The 21,526-nt window shown below is 37.8% G+C and overlaps 3 protein-coding genes across 4 annotated transcripts; all 3 read right to left on the reverse strand.

Annotated features, from left to right (window-relative positions):
- Positions 1–169: 169 nt before the first annotated feature.
- LOC106172605 (uncharacterized) lies at positions 170–6,813 on the reverse strand. 2 transcript variants are annotated; one of them, XM_087002179.1, is made up of 6 exons: positions 5,650–6,813; positions 5,039–5,091; positions 4,499–4,708; positions 3,916–4,092; positions 2,516–3,659; positions 170–2,307 (listed from the first exon to the last, which is right to left on the reverse strand). In XM_087002179.1, the coding sequence occupies exons 2-6, from the start codon at positions 5,076–5,078 to the stop codon at positions 1,917–1,919; spliced, it is 1,962 nt and encodes a 653-aa protein (XP_086858305.1). In that variant the 5' UTR covers positions 5,079–5,091; positions 5,650–6,813; the 3' UTR covers positions 170–1,916. The 2 variants fall into 2 exon arrangements, with proteins under 2 accessions (XP_086858305.1, XP_013408849.2); XM_013553395.2 differs by lacking the exon at positions 5,039–5,091.
- A 141-nt stretch (positions 6,814–6,954) lies between these two features.
- LOC106172134 (uncharacterized) lies at positions 6,955–12,023 on the reverse strand. The gene is made up of 8 exons (XM_013552737.3): positions 11,860–12,023; positions 10,098–10,127; positions 9,684–9,767; positions 9,442–9,542; positions 9,145–9,244; positions 8,503–8,676; positions 8,122–8,282; positions 6,955–7,750 (listed from the first exon to the last, which is right to left on the reverse strand). The coding sequence occupies exons 1-8, from the start codon at positions 11,927–11,929 to the stop codon at positions 7,646–7,648; spliced, it is 825 nt and encodes a 274-aa protein (XP_013408191.2). The 5' UTR covers positions 11,930–12,023; the 3' UTR covers positions 6,955–7,645.
- Positions 12,024–13,104: 1,081 nt separating this feature from the next.
- On the reverse strand, positions 13,105–21,276 carry LOC106172358 (uncharacterized). The gene is made up of 12 exons (XM_013553018.2): positions 20,608–21,276; positions 19,354–19,527; positions 18,720–18,893; positions 18,244–18,390; positions 17,840–18,004; positions 17,385–17,531; positions 16,781–16,930; positions 16,386–16,562; positions 15,743–15,926; positions 15,136–15,401; positions 14,817–14,956; positions 13,105–14,287 (listed from the first exon to the last, which is right to left on the reverse strand). The coding sequence occupies exons 1-12, from the start codon at positions 20,672–20,674 to the stop codon at positions 14,129–14,131; spliced, it is 1,950 nt and encodes a 649-aa protein (XP_013408472.2). The 5' UTR covers positions 20,675–21,276; the 3' UTR covers positions 13,105–14,128.
- Between the last annotated feature and the right edge of the window lie 250 nt (positions 21,277–21,526).

Raw genomic sequence — 21,526 nt, forward strand, 5'->3', positions numbered from 1 at the left:
ATAAAAGCTGACGTGGTGGGCATTTCACTGGAAATTAAGCACAAAAATACTTCGTGGAAAATTATAATAAAAACTTCCTCCTCCCTCCTCCCCCTCCGCACACAATCTCTCTCTCTCCAAAGCAACAAAAATATTTCTGCCTAAATGAACAATAAATAAATAATATAAATGGTTTTGAACAATATCTTATTACTTCTTTTCAAGGTAGCGTTTAAAACATACAAAAATATCGGTGATTAATTGCAACTTGCAAATATGAACGAGCATGTACTGATGAAAAGGCACAATTTGACAGGTATATATACAAAATAACACTATACTACAATACAATAACATAAGACTACATAAAACCACATAGACGTGGTATGTAAAACATTTAGTTCGTGCACAATTAATTTTCCCATTAATCAATACTGACTGGATACGGCACAATTCATTTGAGCGATAACTTCCTTTTCTCAAAGGTTTTCTGAATAAATGCGGCCATCGCACTGACAGAGACTTGCCTTAACTGTACATATCATGAGAATTATGGATTTTTCTTTGTTACTACGAACGTTTCATAGTGGGTTTGATTTCAAACAGTTCATCATAATGTGGGCACACTGCACTCATGTTCTACTACTTGGAGATCTCACTTTGTACACAGTCTGCTGGATCCCGTGCGCTTCAGTGTGTAATGTCGGTCAGTTTATATTTGAAAGTTAAGTGAATTTGCCAGTGTACCCATTTATTTAAACCATTTAAATCATCAAGTTAATTTTTTTCTTTCTTTCTTTCTTTTTTTTTTTACTAGTTTTGATTTGTCGCCTTATATATAAACATCACATGGGATACATACGATATGGGATATATACGAACTAGAAAAGCACTCCGAGAGCGCAGACCTCCGCCAAGGCAGCGATTTTTTATTATTATTGATTATTGATTGATTATTGATCCGGATCACCACCAAAAACTAATCACTTCTAAGTTAACCCATTTCCCACCTACCCTGAAAGTTTCATCAAAATTGGTCCATTACTTTTTGAGTTATGTTGATGAGAAACAAACAGACAGGGGTGAAAACATAACCACCTTGGTGGAGGTAATAAAGATATAGAAACTGCCTCTACTAGTACACTAAGGGCTTATGTACTTATATATATATAACACATATGTGTACAACTTGCTAGTTCAATAGAGAGCCTAGTTCAAAATTACTTTTAATACTATATAGATATATAGGCCTATAAGTGTCTTCAAAAAGAAGCTGCCAGCGTGTCCATTTTTTTAAAAATTTTTCCGAGTCCATTTTTTGAGAGATATTTTTTCTGCCAGAAACTTTTCTTTCAAGAACAAATATAAAAGAAAATTATATTTGTTGCTTCGCCTCTTTTCGATTTACAATATAGGTAGATTTTCATTACATATTTAATGAAATTATATAAATTATTTAAAACCAAATATAACATTTTGCATGTCAAATGATACCTCGTTACTGGTCTTTTTTCAAAGATAATTGTTCGAACTTTTCCTTTCTTTTTTGTAAATTTCTTATTGAACTTAGTCTTGAATTGGCAATACAGTTAAAACTAAATTTAACAAGGAAGTCTAAAAAAAAAAGAAAAAAAAAACAGACACATTTGCAGTAAATGTAGACATCTTTAGAAGAAATTCAAGCGATCACTTGGTAAATAACAGATTTGAAAATGTCAATAATACTTACATCGCATGAAAGTATCAATAACCTGAATTTTTAAGAATATAAAATATTCTATTTACATAAAGTAAGCCGGGTACGCTAATCATTTCAATTTCATCCTTAAAGAAAATGTGATACATATTGAGAAGAAAAACATTTTCACAAAAGTCATTTTGAGTGTTTAGAACCAAAATGTTACATTCACATCGTCAAAAATACCACTAAAAATGGACTAAACTCTATTGCAATCTACTAAATCAGCTGGTATTTCGTCATATAGTGACTCCGTGTTATTTTGGTGTGTCCCCTGGAAAGTCTGGCCAATGCCCATGTAGCGACCACGTGGCATCGATGTCCTGAACCCCTGTTGTCCGGCTGCTGACATTTCTAAAAGACTCTCATAGTGATGCTCCCCTTGAACTTCCCCATTGACGACACTGTGTCGATGGTTTTGAAGGGTTCTGAAGTCATCTGGAGGTTCCTCGTATCCTAAAGATGCTGCTGTCTGGCGACCGTGTGGCTGAATTTGGAAGTCTGGCTCGTCGTAAAAAGTGACTCGTTGTTGATAGTCGTCGACTCCCCGGTTTTTATCAAGATGTTCATACTCATTTACAGGCTCGACACTAAAAAACAGAGAAGTTGGAGTGTATCGCTCTATTTAATTCTTTATTTATTAAACGTATCACTTGTGATTGTATGATTTGTACTTATGAAATAGAGCTCAAATGAGAAACAGAATATAAGAAACCGTAGAGAATTAATTTAAAAACTCCTAGATCGCTTTACACCGAATAAAGACCACACCAATAGCCAGTTAAATGTAACTTTTACCTTTTCTTTTTTGCATCTATTCGCCTGCGAAGATAACAAATAATAAGAACAACACCAACTAATGGGATAGCCACTCCAATGACAATGCCGATGACAAACCACGTGTTCACCGTTGTGTCCTCCATGTCAGATGTAGAGACAGGTGATGAAGTGGTAGTAAGAGAGTTAGAGGAAGTAAATAAAGTTCTAGATTGGGTTGAAGAGGCGGTAGACGATATTATATGATGAGAGGTAGGGATAGTTGAAAGAGTCGAAGGATGGGGTGTAAAAGAGGTAGATGAAGTTACAGGATAATATGAAGAGGTGGTAGGTGAAGTTGTAGGATCAGCTGTAGAGGTGGAAGGTGAAATTGTAGGGAGGGATGTACATGCAGGTACAGTTGTAAAATGAGATAAAGATGTGTTAGGTATAGTTGTAGGGTGAGTTGTAGAGGTGGTAGGTGAAGTTGTAGGATTAGATGTAGAGGTTGTGGTTAAAGTTGCAGAATGAGCAGTAGATGTGGTAGGTGAAGTTGTAAGAGGGGGTGTAGAGGTGCTAGGTATAGTTGTAGGGTCAGTTATAGAGGTGGTAGGTAAAGTTGTAGAGTGAGATGTAGAGGTGGTAGGTGAAGTTGAAGGATGAGATGTAGATGTGGTAGGTAAAGTTGTAGGATAAGATGTAGAAGTGGTAGGTGAAGTTATAGGATGAGATGAAGAGGTGATAGGTGAAGTTGTAGGAAGAGATGTAGAGGTATTAGGTAAAGTTGTAGGAAGGGAGGTAGAGATGGTAGGTGAAGTTGTAGGATAAGATGTGATGGTAGTAGGTAAAGTTGTAGGATGAGATGTGATGGTAGTAGGTAAAGTTGCAGGATGAGATGTGATGGTAGTAGGTAAAGTTGTAGGATGAGATGTGGAGGCGATAGGTGAAGTTGTAGGGTGGGATGCAGAAGCAGTAGGGGAATTTGCTGGTGTTGCAAATCGAGATGTAGAGGAAAATGAAGTCGTATGCTGAGAGATGGAAGTGCTAGATGTTGATATGACAGGTGAAGTTGTCTGTAGGTCAGAAGAGCTATCAGCAGTTGTTATCGCTGGAGAAGAAGATGAAGATATTGAGTCGCAGTCAGGAGTAAATCCTCCGGTTTGTCCAGGGCAGGGCACCTCAGTACCTAAAGACAAATAAATATTAGTGTTATGTAGGGACAAAACAAGGAAGACTGATTTTAACATAAAGGTGAAAGGTAAATCACCTCATTGATTTTTAATGAATTTCTTTTAAGTATAACGGTTAATATACATGTGCTAATGGGATAACTTTTTACCAATCAAGTTGCAGCCTTCCTAGTGAGCATACTATTAAGATACTTTTCCAAATAAACAAAAGAAATTGTGAAACCCCGTTTGCATCATTAAGCCTCAACTCACCAACGCAGTAAGCTTGCGAGCATCCACTGGTGTGTACCAAGTAATACACGTTGAATTCGTCATTGCAGTTCTTCACTTTTATGTCGTAAGTTCTGTAACAGCATCGGTCTTCATTTGCGTATAGATTATAAACACAAGCTGTGGCGTTTATTTCTTGGTTTTTGGTCGGAAGGTTTCCTACAGAACAAAATGTTTTGACAATGGTATTATAAACACAATTAGCTTTGGGTGTGATCTGTATGTTAGTAGGGGTAGGCCTACTGGAAACAAGACAGTTAAGCCTTTATCTCCTCAAACAACGGGGATTTTTAAACGTATGGGACTTTTAACGAGTAAGAAAAAAAGTTTTGTATCTCTTCCCTCTCTGATAACAAGTAAGCGGCCGTGTACAACCTGTTTCAGAAAAGCTTAGGCCCATGACTTTAAACGAAAAATGTCATCAAATATCAACAGCGTAAACAGTTACGTGTCTAACATAAATTAAAAGAGGTTCAGATACCTGCATCATATTATTTTGATTTGGAGATGAAATTTTGAGTTGATATTTTCCAAAAAATTGCGGATGCACTGTGGATTTGAATACCTTTCATCCAAATTGGCCATGTCGTTCCACAGTGGTTTGGCAACACACAATACGTGGGCATGTCGTTGCCAGCCGTACTGTTAAATCTATACCAGCCTTCATCTATGTACCGATCACAAATTGCAACCTCTCCACTTTCCTTGGTGTAGTTGACACTTCTCCTCCATTCTCCGCTACGCACTTTATGATTTTGCGGATCACACGGGTCGGCTACAATAAACGGTATGCAGAATAACGTCACCACTTCCATCCTAAATACGTGATGATATATATATATATATATATATATATATATATATATATAGATAGATAGATAGATAGATAGATAGATAGATAGATAGATAAAATTACGTGGCGATTTCTTTACCTACAAACATATAGTAAATTTAAGCAATAAGTAAACGAATCGTTTATAGACCCTGTCTGATATTTCAATTGCAAAGAATTCATTTGTGCTTTCTTTACACCTATCCAGTACCGGTCACAATAGCCGGCCGCAGCCTTTCCCCTGCGCAAAGCGATTTAAAGTTAAGAACTCACAATTATCAGTGCAACTCGAATCTATTGTCTTGATGTTCATGCAGCTACCAAAGCTTGGCAAAAAACGAAAAATATTGAAAGAATTATGGATAACCAGGCACGTAGCCAGGAAGTTCGGGAGAAGGTCCGCTTCCTCAGCTGGATCAGGTGGTATTTATTTTAACGTTAATTAGGAGATTCTTCTTGTAAAAGAAATTATTACAATCAATGATTGCGGTTTAAATAATCGGTTTCTCGGTTCCTTTCGGAACAAGCTTCGTCCCATGACAACATAAACGTACATTGTGTCTAGGTACCCTCTGATATCAAGGGCCCACTAAAATATTATACAAAATCACAAAATGGGCTTTCAACATCTTTGTAATAGACTATTGCCAAGCCAAAGACTTCACAAGTATGGTAGAAAATCAAACATGGAAGCTCCGACGTTAAAAGCGTAGACATTTGACGATACGCAAAAATCTTGGACACAGAAGACGGACTTATCACGTTCATCTCCCCGAGGTCAACTACAGGTAAAACTCAACGCCTTTTTGTACAGCTTCTTCCTTTAACAAATCGTCCACGCGCTCATCGTAAAGTACTAACTATTAATTGCCAACACAACTTACTGTTAACTGGAAGTACACTTGCCACCGTGATCCCAAGAATCGCTAGCCATGCGACCATGGTGTAGAAAACGCACAAGGTACATATAACCCGGAAGATAAAAATGTTTATACCAGCTATTCGGTGTAAAACTCAAACGCAGTTTCCTCTAACTATTGTGATCGTGATGCATTGTTGTCAGAGTTTATTTTTGCACAAACCGTCTTCTTGGTTGAATAGAGATGAATGCTGCATAGGGGAAATTTTATACCTGTCAGGTATATCCAGTGTTTCGTGAGGGTGAGAAAAAAATCAGAAAGAGAAAGAGGTTTTCGTTTAATAAAATAACACAACTTATATAGTTTTTACTTTTGATATACGAATTCAAATATATGAGTCTATAATGATTTTTCTCCAGATGCCATCTCCACGAATCTAATTTTGTTTGAATGATTTTGTTTCCGTTCACTAACACAACCGAATTCTTTGCCAACTATTGCCCGCGGATGCGAAGCCGACCCCCCCCCCCCTTTGGCGTAGGGTTCGGTGCCAGGGGAAGAGTCCCGAAAAATTTTGATATTTTAGAGGGAGAACGATGCCATTTGGTATGGTTTAGAACTATGATTCAGCGAATCAAAATTCTAATTTCAAGAGTTGACTAGAAATGTAATTTTTTCTGAAATCGACCCCCCTGACACTCCCCCTAAATCTGCCACTGTATATTATATGATATTTTGTTGGTTTACTTCATATATTCAGTAAATTTTAGTCTAGTCGTCTTGAAATCATGTATAGCTTATATCTTCGTATTCAATGCTTTTGAAGTTGCATGACTGCTCCGTAGCCTTGTAACATATTGAAAATGCCTGGTTTCAAGAATCCAGCTCGGTTGTACTGTTGGAGTGCTAAGATAAAAGCTTTTTCATATTCCAAATGAAAAACTTAAACGTTGTGTTTTTGCTTTGTTCAGTAATTGTGATAACGTGGCGAGAGAAGGTGGGGCTATATGAAATTATGAAACTGGCTTTTCGCGTAACTTGGGCTTCTTTCTCATCTAGGGGTATAATTTGGCGATACAACCTGTACTAGTACACGTTGACAAGCCCTAACAAGGTTTTTTTAAAACTCTCTTTCTGCGGCTTCTCTGTTGAACGTTTTACCAGAAAGACTTCAATTGTGTCCAAAGTATTATATGGATGCAATGACATGTATCATTCGACTAGAATTCCCCTGATTGTCAATTTGCACTTCCCCCCAACGACTTATCCGCTTTTTACTGATTCTGTTTGTGTACCAAGATTGATGATTAGGTTGATCGATGAACGAAATGACAAAAAAAGAAGTATATTCTGTGTTCACTTACTATCATACAGAGTGATATTGAGGGTGGAAATTCAGTTGACATTTTTACTTTCATTAGGCCAAAGAACTTAGCCAGTCGACAAATTTCTAAGATTGCCTCATCTTTTTGGTAAATTATCTGCCAAAGCAAACAAATGCCTGCACCTCGTAAGCAAATGCTTTTTTTAACTGAAAGAAAAACTGGAGGCAAATGTTTCAAGTTAACTGCTAGCAAACATCCTTGGTTGATTTTATTCAAATTAACGTGGAAATCACTTTTTTTTTTTTTTTGCTTGTTTATGTTACGACACAGCAAGACGCTGAAATGTTCGATACTACAGAATTATGTTCATTATCAAAAAAATCTTTCAATGCACAGTTATATATATATATATATATATATATATATATATATATATATATATATATATATATATATCACATTGCATATGTCTTTTAAGGTAGACTATTAAACACATTTGCATAATCGTTTCATAGGGCACGTGCAATGTGTCTGAACTATTGTGGCTCATCTAACACATTTCAACGCACTGTCACAATTCAATGCACAATTAGTCTATTTCAGAACTAAATTTCTGTCCATTTTCAATAATGGCAAGATCAGAATCAACATCTTCCAGAAGAGAATTGACGTTTGATTTTTCTACCACCTGGTTATTAGCAGAAATTAAAGTATGGACGACGGTCCAGGTATATGTGAATTGTGGAAAACCCGTTAAATTCCCCCGAGGTCAAACAAGTGGGAACCGGCTTCATGAAGAACTGAAATTGTGAAGAAATAGCAAGATGTAAAGTTTTAACTACTAATATAAACATGTATATTTATAATATTACGAAAAATATTCCTGATTAAGAAATTGATAATAAATCACTCTTTATAAAAAAAGATCACTGTTCAAGAATTTTTAAAGTGTGCTATGCTACCTTATACAAAATATTTTCCACCACAAGTGAACAAAAATTTTCATCAAAAATAATTTACTAATTTTGTATAAAATATCAGGATCTGACCTTTCTGACATTTGACCTTTCTGACCTTGTATTGATGGAGGTTAACGTATTATTCTATTGGGTGTGGCTAGATCTGACAGCCACCTTCAACACATCACATATTAAAAAATCCTGCCGTTTACCTCTAAATTGGTATTGGACGGGTGTTCGTATCGGGAGGATGAGAAGTGCCCGTAAAAGGCCCAACCAAACGAATTCAGTTTTCCGTTGTTGTACATGGCGAAGACAGGATAAAATTCTTTACAGTCCATATCTCTGCGTACATTATACCAGTAGTGTTTACCTGGAGAGGAAAATATATTGGTCTAATGCTTTCTATTATCTGTTTTTCTACAATGTGACCATGCAGTATGTAAACAGATTGGATGTTTATTCAAGAAATACAATTACTCCCGTGTAGTGATCGAATGTTAAAATTACGGCCAATAATAACTAATCAGAGGTTGGTTATTTGATAATAGCGTGGTCACAAATAAATGGAAGCTGATATAAGCCATATTTACCCATGCCCCAAAAGCATTGTCCTTCTGTCCACTGTGTCCCCGCCATGTCGGACTGGAGCATGGGGATGGTCATCAAGTCAGTGCGAGGGTTTGAGCCGCTTTGGATGTGAAGTGCGGTCCCTGTCCCCTCCTCCTGAAACTGCTGCGCTGTGCGTCCTGTGGTACATATGGTTGCTAGGGAAATATGCATATTTATTGTAATCAAGCAAGGGGTGTCCTTATTTGGTCATACTCAAGACAAAATGGAAAAACAGCACTGGGGAGTGACGTTTTTGATAGAATCAATGTGAACAAACATTATGAAGCCCATGTGAAAACATAAATAAATAAATGAAAGATTGGCTTTGGGTGACGAATATCTTTTGAATTGGAATTATTTGTCAAATTAAAATTTCAAATACACTTTTGGTGGGATCTACACCTTTTTTTACCTCAAAAACTATCTGTCAATAGGTTTCAAATGTAACTTCCATCTCTTAACAAATATACTTCCAGCTTAAAAGACCCAAAAATCCAGTGAACATCTGAAAAAATTGGTCTTATATAAGTTTCACAAGTTTCTTGAATTCATCCCCAATGCGTTTATTGTCTGGTTTATTGTAAGTGTCAGGGATAGTCTTAGTATGTTAGGATAATACTTACAAGGGTCTTGGACGAAATAAGCAGTTATAACCATAGCGCCATCTTCTTCGATGAAAAACTTTCTGATTTTGGCGTCAGGGTATTCATCTGTCTTTGGAATCTTAAAAGAAATGCCATTCACTGTAAAAGTTACAGCAATTGTTTTTTGAAAGAGGACTGTTTTTGCAGGTCATTCTTACAGAAATGCTCTCCGCTATCCATATATCCAAAGTTGAAACAAATGCTAGAGTAAATGAGAGACACAAAAAATGGGTTTATCCAGGAGGTCGATTACCTAATTTTATTGCGGATCCTTACCTTTGTCTGGATCCCTGCAATGTAGCCTTGTTTATCAAAGAGAAGCATGGTAGAAACATCACCATCTAGGATATACCGGTTCCCAAAATAAGGGTTATTTCCTACAGAATAAATGGATACTTTCATTTTTTTTTCAATATCGGTGCACGGATTATCGATTTCGTTTCAATTGAACGCCCATTTATTATTATTCACTTTGTAAAAATGTATTTGAATATGAATTGAGATCCATTTTTGCTCACCACTACATGGCTTGTCCAGTATCCAACCGCTACTTATAGCGTCCTCTGCCTTCCTTGGTAACCGACTGAAGCTCCCGAAGGTAACTGATGACAATGAGAGAGAAAATTATATTCCAAATATATATATACATCTATTTATTCCCTTAACTATGGACAATGTAATTATATAGGCATTGACTACCTTATAACAGCTTTGAGCACACCCATTCCGTTCGCATAAAGATCGCAAAGGTGGTATCGAAAGAGTTGTTGGAGCTGAATAATGTACATGGATAGGAGATTGGTAGTCGTCAAATGCAGTACAATTGTTTTTCTGTGTGCGTAAGAGAGAGAGAGAGAGAGAGAGAGAGAGAGAGAGAGAGACTAAACTGTCGGAACTACAGTAGGTCATTTTAAAAGGCAATTCACACTCACCGGAAAGGTCTCTCCATTCTGGCTGTGGGACTGAAAAACAAATATTCATTGACAGTTGTAATGTCAGATATGCAACTTTCAGGTAAACTTGTATAATAATTTTTTTAATTTTGCATCCCCTTTTCAGAATTTTCAGAGTGACGAGTTTTAAAAAGTTATTACGAATAAAACATGAAATATTAGTTTGACTGAGATGAAGAAAATATATTTGCAAGCTTTGAAGTATGCAATAGACCTGCAAAAAGAGCGTTTCGAGTGTACAAAATATGGCAGATTATTTTTTAAACTAGCTAGTTCGTTTGAGTGTAACTCAGGGGCGGATCCAGGATTGTTTGAAGGGGGGGGGGGGGGGTCCGCGTATGCGTATGGCATAAGGTGCGGGGCCCGCTGAATGGCCCCGAAAAATTTTGGTATTTTAGAGGGCGAACGGTGCCATTTGGTACGGTATAGAATTATGATTCAGCTAGTCCAAAATTCTAATTTCATGTATCATGTGGATAATTTTAACAAATAGTTTGAAGACAACTTACATCTTTTGTCCTGTTTCTATTTAATTGTAACCTAATATACATGTACAGTAAAAAAATAGGTGTTGACTCACCAGATGTTGGAAGCAGCTAACAGTTATTGAAAACAAAGGTAATGTATGTATCGATGGATATTAAACTCTGTATGACAATCTAACAAAGAGAAATTTCCGACGTAAAAACAAACATGCGTGCATGACGTCGCACGCACTCACACAGTTGCATCGACGTATAACAACGTAAACAACAACAACAATCTACGCTCAATTTGGTAACGTATGTATCAGTAACGTATGAGGATTCATGTTGATTCACCGTATAGATCTTGGTAATATTAGAAGTATAAATATTTTGATGCATCTAGAAAGATCTACATAATAGTTGTTAAATAAAGTCTGAGCTTTCGGCCCCTGGGCCTTCTTCGGGGATTATGAACAAAAAGTAGTTATGTTTTGCTACTTTTTGTTCATAATCCCCGAAGAAGGCCCAGGGGCCGAAAGCTCGGACTTTATTTAACAACTATTATGTAGATCTTTCTAGATGCATCAAAATATTTATACTTCTAATATCAGTAACGTATGTATCGATACAAATGTGTCTAATCTAAATAAAAACAATGCATTGCCACTGCACCTACAGTGTACACTAGACTAGTTACTTTCGCGTCGTGCTGGGCAATTATCTTACCCTTATCATAAAGCTTTGACAGACTGACAACTGATAAAGTCTGGTTATTTCGTGAGAGAGTTATCTAACAGTAAACGGAGTTCTCGAGCTCTTCACGACCAGTAAACGAGGTTAATTTTGATTGTCCAAACATTTGGAAACGAACACGTGAAAGAGGGCAAAACTGCCCGAAGTGATATTACTTGTTAAGATATCTCAAACTGTTGCGATACAGACAAATATTCCGCGCGATGTGAGAAAGGCCATATCTGCGTATTCCTGAGGCAAACCGGTAAGTGTCAAGAAATGTTTGTCATAAAGGGGAAAAATACAACGGAATGACCCTATAATTCTAACTGTAATCTATAACTGAAAAAATATGTTATTACACTCAGGCCCGTAGCCAGCAATTTCAAAAGGGAGGTTCTTTTTCTGAAAAAGTGGACCTTTTCCCATGAAAACTTCATGTACCTAGATCAAGTTTTACCCAGAGTGGACCTTTTCCCAGCAAAAGGGGCGGTTCTTTCTAACCCCCCGAACCCCCCCTGGCTACGGACCTGGACACTTACATGTATCAAACCATCCTGCCGAACTTGTGGCAAGTACGGAAACAACCACTATGACGATCTTTTCCATCATATATCTTCTGCGTTATGATGTCCGTGTGTTTTTCTGATGCTTGAACTGACTATTTATAGGGCCCAGGCATTTGAGGGAATCAGGTGATGTGAGTTGGAGTTTGATCACTGCGTAGCAGCCAAAATAAACAGGAGTCCGGAAGGTTGTGCGGTTTTTTCAGTGCAAAAATTATCTCAAGGTTATAGGAATCAGGAGACAACAAATGTATCAGTGGATTGTTGCGCTGTTAGGTTGCTAATCCCATTAGAGAGGGGGTGGTAGAAGAGGAGGAGACTGCCTACTAAGTGTGTGTGTGTGTGGGGGGGGGGGGGGGGGGGGGAAGGGGGGGGAGTAGAAGAGGGGGCCGGCAATGGGTGAAAAGTCAAAAATTTTCTAAAGTACTATTTCAAATGGCATACTGCCCTACCCAAATACAGGCAGTTGTCGATTCGGAGGAAGGGGGGGGGGGCGAAGGGATAATGGCAGATCAATTTTGAACCGTACCCCCTCTTTTTTCCTCTTTTTTTTATCCAGGTTGCCTGGATAAAATAAGGAATATAAAAAAAATTGACATGTGTTAGTCATACATGCTGATTGGGTAACTATTTATGTTTCCTTAGTACGCATGCACTCACTTGGTAACACATCTGTAACCCGGTCAACTGTGTGGCATAAAAGGACAAGAGTACCTCTTTTTAGGGGGGGGGGGTCCTTTGGGACCCGAGAAAGCCACTTTGAATTCGCGAATGTCTGAAACGTTCATTTTTTTAGAGTGATCCGTGAAGCACTCCATTCCAGTGCCGATTTTTATTCTTCGCCCTTCGTGAAACGAAGTCATAATACCCGGTGATTTGTGATTTTCAGGATTTTCGATTTGCATTTATAGTGAGATATGAATAAAAATGTATGAACTGTTGTGACCACTACTGCCCAATGGGATCCTCTCTTTTAAGTGTGTGTGTGTGTGTGTGTGTTTTGTTTGAAGGTGGGGGTCTTGGGGTGTGCCAAACTGTAGAATAAACAGTAGTAACAGCTTGTTTTTATTCCCATGTTTTTGAAAACGCATTCATTTTTCAAAATCCTCTCGTTTTCCACCAATGTTACCTCTAAGTCACGGAAGTGTGTCTTGGCTGAGAACAACCCTTTTTTTCGTTGGGAATGAGCTGTTCTCGTTTTCGGTTCAATCTGAACTAAAATTGCTGATATCATCATGTTTATTTTTCTAAAAACAAATTGGAATTTCTTCAGTACAAGTTCGCGTGCACTTATTTTGGACCCACTGCCATTTTAGTCAGCAGCATTTCAGGAACAAAGTTCGCACGGCCTTAAGTTTTTTTTCTAAGTATGGATTACCAGTTTGTGAGGATGAATTCAACCTAGCGAGAGGTTCACATAATAAAAGACCCGTTTTTATGTGCTCACATCCAATTTACTAAGCATTTATAACAGTTAGAATAACACATTTCCTCTACTTTCCATACTCATTCTTTCTCTCTAAAAAGGCAATGATTCAGATACAGTATCTAGGTCACTGATATACCAAATCACACCATCTAAACTATACCGTTATATATATAGGTCTATCTAGCATCATATTCATTCATTCTTTTTTGCTACTAGGAGCTTGAATCAAATACATTTATAGAGGTACATTACATCTTAGATATTGAAAATTAAAATGCCTCTTATCTGTTGCTAAGGTCTAAGATATAAAATTAGATTAGAAACAAGTGCTCTGTCGCCTTCAAATTATCTTGTTCAGCATCAAATTATCTGTTCACACTTGATAAATGGTTGATACATTTTTTAATAAATAGGGTCTACTTAGTTAGAAGTTTGGCTCAAAAATGCTCTTCTTGAATTAACCTTATTAGGCTTTCTTGTCTTAGTCGTATCACTATCAATATTATTGTAAGCCCTTTCAATTATTGAAGCCAGACTTGAAAATGTGCTCTTACCGAAATCTTGCAGTCAGCTCTGAAGTCCAGGGCTTTTATTGGGCAATATTGAAATTTGAATTCTTTAAATATTTCACTGATAAACAAATAAATAAAATGATATTAAAAATATTAAAAATAATAAAGATATTATAATATTATAAGGCAGAATAGGTGGTGCACATTTCTAGAGGCAAAAACTCCGGATTTCGCTGCCCCACATCGCATTATCTTCGTAAAACAGAAATAGGTAAGCATAAATCTATCAATTTTTTAGTCTTGTTCATGTATTGATGTGTCGTTGAATCCACTCTGAATACAGCGCCACGCGGGTATAAACACCAGGTTTCATAGGTCGACCACAGCCAATACCAAAACTGGTCACACCCTGGAGAATAAAGCGACCGTCCTCAAGACACACCAGAGGGCCGCCCGAGTCGCCCTAAAAAAGAGACAGGCCGGTTTGATAGCCTTGAAAACACTACTTTTTTACATTATGAATGGGTTGCAAACAAGGAAATGTTATAAGTGAATGAAAACACAAAATAAGACTATAATGAACGCAAACGCATTCGTGCTTTAGAAAGGTTTTTAAATGATGCATACGTATTGATCACAACTAGAATTCTCCAAATGACACGTTTATTATTATTTTTATTATCATCATTTACCGAAGTACATTTATTTTGGAACGTGTGAGAATATCGACATCCATGTGCTTCTTTGTTGGGCCTGAAGGCACACTTCAAGGTATAGGGTAAATTCACAGGCGCCAAACGGAATTGATGTCGGTTTTGGTACTTTTCCATTAATGCCCAAAATCAATTTCAATCTATCCACTCACTTAAAACACGGTAACCAAACTCGCTTTCTAGAATTTTTCTATAAAAAAGATTGTTAATGGAAAATATTGTTAGCAGAATAGTGAGGAGTGCACATAAACGACGTAACAAACCAATGGATTTACTCACATTGCAAGCGTCTTTTCCGTCTTCTCCACCCGCACAGATCATTGTGTCTTTTATAAAACTGCCTATATAAGAGCGCAACCTGCACGTGGAGCGAGCGACGACACTCAACACTACCTGCTGGAGCAAATCTGGGCGACTTCCTAAAATTGAATTAAAAAATCAATTTGTTTTTTTTTTTTTTTTTTTTTTTATTTCGTCATCAGCTTTCATTGGCGCTCACATGCACACATTAAAGAACACGGGCGCATATTTCAACGTTTGTACAAACAGCTTGAAAGAAACTATATATTTTTTTACAAACGTTTCTATATTTGTTTACCTGATTCTGAAGTCACTCCCCATCCAGTCGCCACACATTTCGTCCCTGCTGTCACATCCTTAGTTGGAATACAGACTGGTGTTATCTTATCACTGTGAGTCACCGGCTGACTGAGTCGTACCAAGGCGATATCGTTGATTAAAGTAGATTCATCAAAACCTGGGTGAGGAACCACTCTGGATACCGGGATATCTCTCTGAATGCTGCTGAAGGTTGTAAGGTCGTGCTCGCCCACACGCACTCTCCAGGAGCCAGGGTCTAGTCGGCTGTAGAACAGAGAAAACCAGAAATATGAAATATTTGAACACTATAGTATTTTTTTTTCTTTCCGCTTCGTTTTTCATATCTAAATGGAAAGTATCAGTTCCTCTCACAAACCCAAAGCAATTTTCTTTGGTATTTTATTCTTCGATATAATCTAAGAAAATAATGTACAACTCGCCAACTTGGGGAATTTTTCCCCCGCAAAACACTTTTCGATCTCTTAAACGATATTGATGTGTATGCACGTTTGTTTTAAATTTTATATTTATATAAGTACTCTCTTGTGCACGAATACTTTTGCACCAGTTTTGTATCAAAGATAAAGTTTTAATGCCCATCTTACCTGGCCACACAGTGCCCAGCCGTGACCACCCACTGGTTGCTGACCAGTGTCCCCCCGCATGGCGCCTGGTTTGAACTGGTCACTAGAAGTACCTGCCACGGCCAGCTGTTGGGTTCGGCCGTCGTGCCTCCGACTATCCTTTGCTGCTGTAGGACACTCGGGGAGACCTGACCTACACCGCAACCTGGTAGAATCGTAACGTTGGAATATTATATGGTGTGATAACAATGTTAAATAAGATGATTTCTTTTCAAAGGCGGATGCCTGGAGGGTGATATTTTTTTAGAATAAAATGGTGGAAAGACTGTCACACGGTACTAGAGCAACAGGATACAACAGATAAAAATTTCAGAAAAATGTTTCTAAAAAGAAGCAACACTATGTGGGCCTATGGAGTAACTACCCGGTAGAAAATTACAACTTAGACATTTGCCAACGAAACATTATAATAATAGTAACAAATTGTACATAACAGTATAATAATACCGCGAGGGAGGACAAGAAGTAGGATAAGTCTTCAGTATTTTTAGAAAAGGGGTGACCAAAAATGCTTTACAACTCGGCATAAAGGGAGGAATGTCGACTCCTTTATTATCTTTAAAACACACAAAAACCAGTGTGAATGAAGTTAAATTTCACATACTCGGACATGCCCCCACATTGCAGGTACTTGTCTCGGAGTTTCCCCCAGGGCAGGGTCTGCCGCCATGTTGTGGAGCAGGTCTGGAACAGGTTCTCTCCCGTGTTCTTTGTCCATTGCACTGCTGAGAACAAGTAGACCAAGATCCCCAAGGTGCCCATCCACCATTGACAGCTACAGCTGAAATTAAAAAGATGGTGCCTCAGTGATTTTCGTCTATCTGGTGCGTACGAATAAAACATTTGTATTTGTCCAAGAGTTTACACACAATTTAGAACAACAGGTAAACTGACTGCCCTGAATAAAATTAATAACTAGTTCAAGATATCTATATACCTTAGATTCTTTACCTGTATATATTTAGCATTTTAAACGCGATAAACTCTTAAATCACTTACTCTGACTGCAAGAGCCAAATTCCAGCGGCGATCCCGGGCAAGAGGCCCCTCCATACCTAGGTGGAGGGTTAGTGCAAGACCGTCTGCGATATCTTCTTCCTGCAGCTGAACACGCCGACCACGGCGACCAAGGAGTCCATCCGCCGTTCACTACGATATAAAGTATACCCCGACTTAAACAATGAATCCGTGTTTAAGTCGGGGTATACTTTATATCCCGACTTAAACATTGATTCCGTGTTCAAGTCGGGATATGAAGTATACCCCAACTTAAACACGGATTCAGTGACAAAAACATAGGCCTGATGGATAGCTATGTAAGTGTGATGAAAACAGTTTGAAATCTGCATAACAATGGGGATCCAATAAAGATAATTAGAAAACGTTGCCATTAGTGCTCTGAAACCAAGGGTGGGTAACTGTGGTTGCTCTTAATAATATTACTGTATAGTCTGTCAAATTTCGCTGTTGCCTTTGCTTTACTGGTTCTGCTTTTAGATTAAATGGCCTCTTTGACTCACACCATTAGATAATTCAAATCTATCAAAAGAGAGGGAGAGAGAGAGAAAAAAAGAGAAAGAGAGAGAGCTTTTCTTCAAGGTACCTGGACATTCTCTTATGTTACAGTCCCTTGTCTGTGCCAGCGACACTCCTGGACAGTTTCCAGTGCAACGTCTGCGTCGTGTCTGCATTCCTCTGCCACAGGTTGTAGAACAAACGGACCAACCTTCCCAATTTCCTATAACCCTACCTAGATTAAAACCACCGAGCGAAATCTGACAGTGTTAAAATGAATGTGTATTTTTTCAAAAAAGAAATATTGAGAGGAACAAGTAAGTGCAAGTGATGCCAAAAAAGCCGAAAAAGTTGGTACAATTCTTAAAGGAAAATTCGGTAGGTACTTCAACAAAATGAGATTATTGAAGTGACCGGGTTTTGCAGACCCTTACAGGGTACCTTCTTTAAATCAGGTAAAAATCGAGATCATACATTTTAATAATATAATATAATATAATATAATATAATATAATATAATATAATATAATATCGGAAACTCACATGGATTGGTGTTACAAGATTGACTTTGTGTAGGACTTCCAGGACAATCTAAACCGCCATTCTTCGGGGGAGGGCTTGTACAAGATCGTCTGCGGACTCTGTTTCCGCCTCCACAAGTCCGTGAACACCTTGACCAAGTTGACCAGGCCGTCCATCCTCCATTCACTTTTTGTCATAGAGATATTTTTCTCTTAAAGTATGTACACTTATAGGCCTACCTAAATCGACAGGCTTTTAAATATAATAATATTACTGTATAGTCTGTCGAATTTCGCTGTTGCCTTTGCTTTACTGGTTCTGCTTTTAGATTAAATGGCCTCTTTGACTCACACCATTAAATAATTCAAATCTATCAAGAGAGAGAGAGAGAGACAGAGAGAGAGCTTTTCTTCAAGGTATAGTACCTGAACATTCTCTTATGTTACAGTCCCTTGTCTGTGCCAGCGACACTCCTGAACAGTTTCCAGTACAACGTCTGCGTCGTGTCTCCATTCCTCTGCCACAGGTTGTAGAACAAACGGACCAACCTTCCCAATGTCCTATAACCCTACCTAAATTAAAACCACCGAGCGAAATATGACAGTGTTAAAATGAATGTGTAATTTTTTAAACAGAAATATTGAGAGGAACAATTAAATACAAGTGATGCGAAAAAAAAGCCGAAAAAGTTGATACAATTCATAAAGGAAAATTCAGTAGGTACTTTGACAAAATGAGATTATTGAAGTGACCGGGTTTTGCAGACCCTTACAGGGTACCTTCTTGAAATCATACATTTTAATATTATATTATATAATATAATATAATATAATATAATATAATATAATATAATATAATCAAGAGAGTGTTAACATAACATAACACAATATCGGAAACTCACATGGATTGGTGTTACAAGATTGACTTTGTGTAGGACTTCCAGGACAATCTAAACCGCCATTCTGCGGGGGAGGGCTTGTACAAGATCGTCTGCGGACTCTGTTTCCGCCTCCACAAGTCCGTGAACACCTTGACCAAGTTGACCAGGCGGTCCATCCTCCATTCACTCTTGGTCCTAGAGATATTTTTTCCTAAAGTATGCACACTTAGATGCCTACTTAATTCGACCGGTATTTAAATACGTTTGAAACACGCAAACTTCATCGGCTGTTGAAAAAACATCGAATTTTGAGGTCATGCACCATTGTTTATGAAAGGAAGTGGTGAAAACGTGAAAGAAGCCTTTGGAACGGTATCTTAATTAAATCAAAAGGCGAAGGCGGCATTGGATGATACACAGGAAAATAAGCATCAAGAAAAAATTACACTGAAAGACGCAAGATGTGGTCACAATGGGAAAGTTGAATAGCCTCTAAAACAACAGCCGGACACCAGAATGAATGGAACGACACAACATAGTAGTAGTAGACTACACACTTATGAAGTAATTGAAGTTTACTTTATTACAGAAGTGGTTCAATTTTTCAATGTGACCGTACTTTGATGAAGAGTGTGTTAGGGGGGAAAACATATACCTGAGCACTGGACAGTACATCGAACGAAGGCAATCGTTGGTGGTCGTCCTCCACCAACGCATTCATACCGCCTTACGCTAATACCTGGTACAGACAGAACCCCTGTGCTACAAGAGCTGAATGGATAACAACGACTTGTAGTAGTACGAATCGAAGAGCAAAACTGCGAAGAACCTGAAAAAACAATTGTTACTTCAGCATATCAGTTTTGATATTTGTACATTAAGTAGTTTTGTAACATTTCGTGATAACTGAATTTTAAATGATTCATCACCCCCCCCCCCCCCCCCCGCTAGAATCATCACTTATGCATATTTCCTTATCTCAATCAATAAATTTCTAAACGAATTAGAATGTGGCTTCTTGTGCCTTGTTGAGTAGATCCATAAATAGCGCCCCCCCCCCCCCCCCCCACCACCAAAAATATTAATACATACTAAAGGTTTTAACAAACGAAAAGTAAAAAGAAATCTCTTTCTAAGCTTTTTTCTAAGAGTTGTAATGTCGTATAAATTGCTAAAGGATGGCGTTATCTTGTGGAAAATTCAGCATATCCCTTCCTGGGAGGCTCAGCGTTCGCCGTCATTTTGCTATCAGCAAACTTCACAAGTTCATTATTCATAAAAACGTCAACATTCACCTGTAGTGAGTCTCTTTTACTTTTAAGTTATCAGATTAGAATTTTACAACTGGATAAAAAGGAAAGTAATGGTATTTGACACACATCCGAAGATACTAAAAAAGATTGATAAAACTGCCTTGTACATTTAAAGATGCAAACACACATCAAAAATAATTCTTGGTTTTACCAGTAGACGCCTTAAATCAAGAACCGATTCATATTAGTTATCCAAAGTTGATCAAAAAGAAAAAAATAAAATAAAAAGAAATAAAGAGAGATGGCAAAGACTTTCGTTCGTAATTAAGAAATGCATTTAGATACAAATATAAGAATGTGACGTTTACGTAGAAAGAATCAACCAGAATCAAAATCCATTTATCCCCAAGTAGATTACCACCTTACCCTTGAACTTTAGTACCAGTCTGTCTGCAGTCTCTTTACCTGCATTCGCTCCATCGTCTTTTGAAAGTATAAATCTGTAACTGGTCGATCACACTATACTTGCAGTGACAGTAAATGTGAACAAAACGAGAGATACCACGGCTTCTATGAATAATTACATCTTTACTCATATGAAGTTCTTACGGATGATGGTATACATCAGAATGAATACAAACACTACAGGTACTTACCTAAAGAGATTAGATTTATGAAAACAATCCACGCAAAAATGACACGGATTTTAATCGGCACATCCATGCTAACAATTTCAAAAAGACGTTCCCAAAATTGTTTGTAACAAGTCTTTAGTCTTTCCTACAGTCTTTTGACGGCAGTTTGACCAGTATGCATCTATTTAAGCCTTGAGAAAATGGATTTGATCTGAATTGCTAATTCACTTTCCTGCGGGGATTCTACATATGGCCCAGGGCGAGGTAAGAATCATGGCACGACAAATACCTACAAGCGAGAACAGCGTTTTGATATAATAAGTTGGGTGTGGAAGACCCAAGAACCCGCTGTTAATGTATTCCTTCAGATTTGCTCAAGGACGATTTGTAAATTCAACGAACTATGGAGACTTGTGTCTGGAAGGTCGACTAGCGTTAACTGCAAGGTACAATTTTCCTTAATACGAACATTAACCATTTGTGAATCTTGCCGTAATTTTCAGGTTATGTAGTTTTATCTTTAGTATTTGTTTATTTCAAGGCCCATTCTTGTACCAATCTGTGATCACCACAACTGCATTCAGGTGTCAAAGAAAAGACTTTCGATGGAGCTGCCTCTCTGTCAGCAAGAAGTTATACTCAAGGCATATGACCATAGAGATAGACACCGACTGAGAAAATTGGAAATATTTTACAGCTATTTGTCAACTCGATCTTGATTTTTTATAACCCATATTAGCAACATTATAATGAACGAGCCCTGTCACTCAGGGTAACAAAACTGTGAACCTGCTGGCATAGGGAGGTGTTGGACTACCTTTGTTAAATGGTTTGAATCATGTCTGTCATGACATCCTCGAAGCTATGCAGTCATCTCCCGTTTCACGAAACGATTCCATAATATCAAATAAACCGACTTTCACCTATTTTAGCTTTTGCC

This window comes from Lingula anatina, chromosome 1, assembly GCF_051362555.1.
Source record: "Lingula anatina isolate TDL-2025a chromosome 1, LinAna3.0, whole genome shotgun sequence".
Lineage (NCBI taxonomy): Eukaryota > Metazoa > Brachiopoda > Lingulata > Lingulida > Lingulidae > Lingula > Lingula anatina.

Bases quoted from the DNA above. Each gene is read 5' to 3' on its own strand.
- LOC106172605 (XM_013553395.2), bottom strand. From the start codon at position 5,707: ATGGTCGCATGGCTAGCGATTCTTGGGATCACGGTGGCAAGTGTACTT. The intron at 4,709-5,649 runs GTAAGTTGTGTT...CGTTTATTGTAG, and splicing joins AAGTGTACTTCCAGTTAACA to CCGACCCGTGTGATCCGCAA. The intron at 3,660-3,915 runs GTGAGTTGAGGC...ATTTGTCTTTAG, and splicing joins CTCGCAAGCTTACTGCGTTG to GTACTGAGGTGCCCTGCCCT.
- LOC106172134 (XM_013552737.3), bottom strand. From the start codon at position 11,929: ATGATGGAAAAGATCGTCATAGTGGTTGTTTCCGTACTTGCCACAAGT. The intron at 9,768-10,097 runs GTGAGTGTGAAT...CATTGTCATCAG, and splicing joins AGAATGGAGAGACCTTTCCG to TTACCTTCGGGAGCTTCAGT. The intron at 8,283-8,502 runs GTAAATATGGCT...TTTCCTCTCCAG, and splicing joins ACAATGCTTTTGGGGCATGG to GTAAACACTACTGGTATAAT.
- LOC106172358 (XM_013553018.2), bottom strand. From the start codon at position 20,674: ATGGATGTGCCGATTAAAATCCGTGTCATTTTTGCGTGGATTGTTTTC. The intron at 17,532-17,839 runs GTGAGTTTCCGA...GTTTTAATCTAG, and splicing joins ATCTTGTAACACCAATCCAT to GTAGGGTTATAGGAAATTGG. The intron at 14,957-15,135 runs GTAAACAAATAT...ATTCAATTTTAG, and splicing joins GGGAGTGACTTCAGAATCAG to GAAGTCGCCCAGATTTGCTC.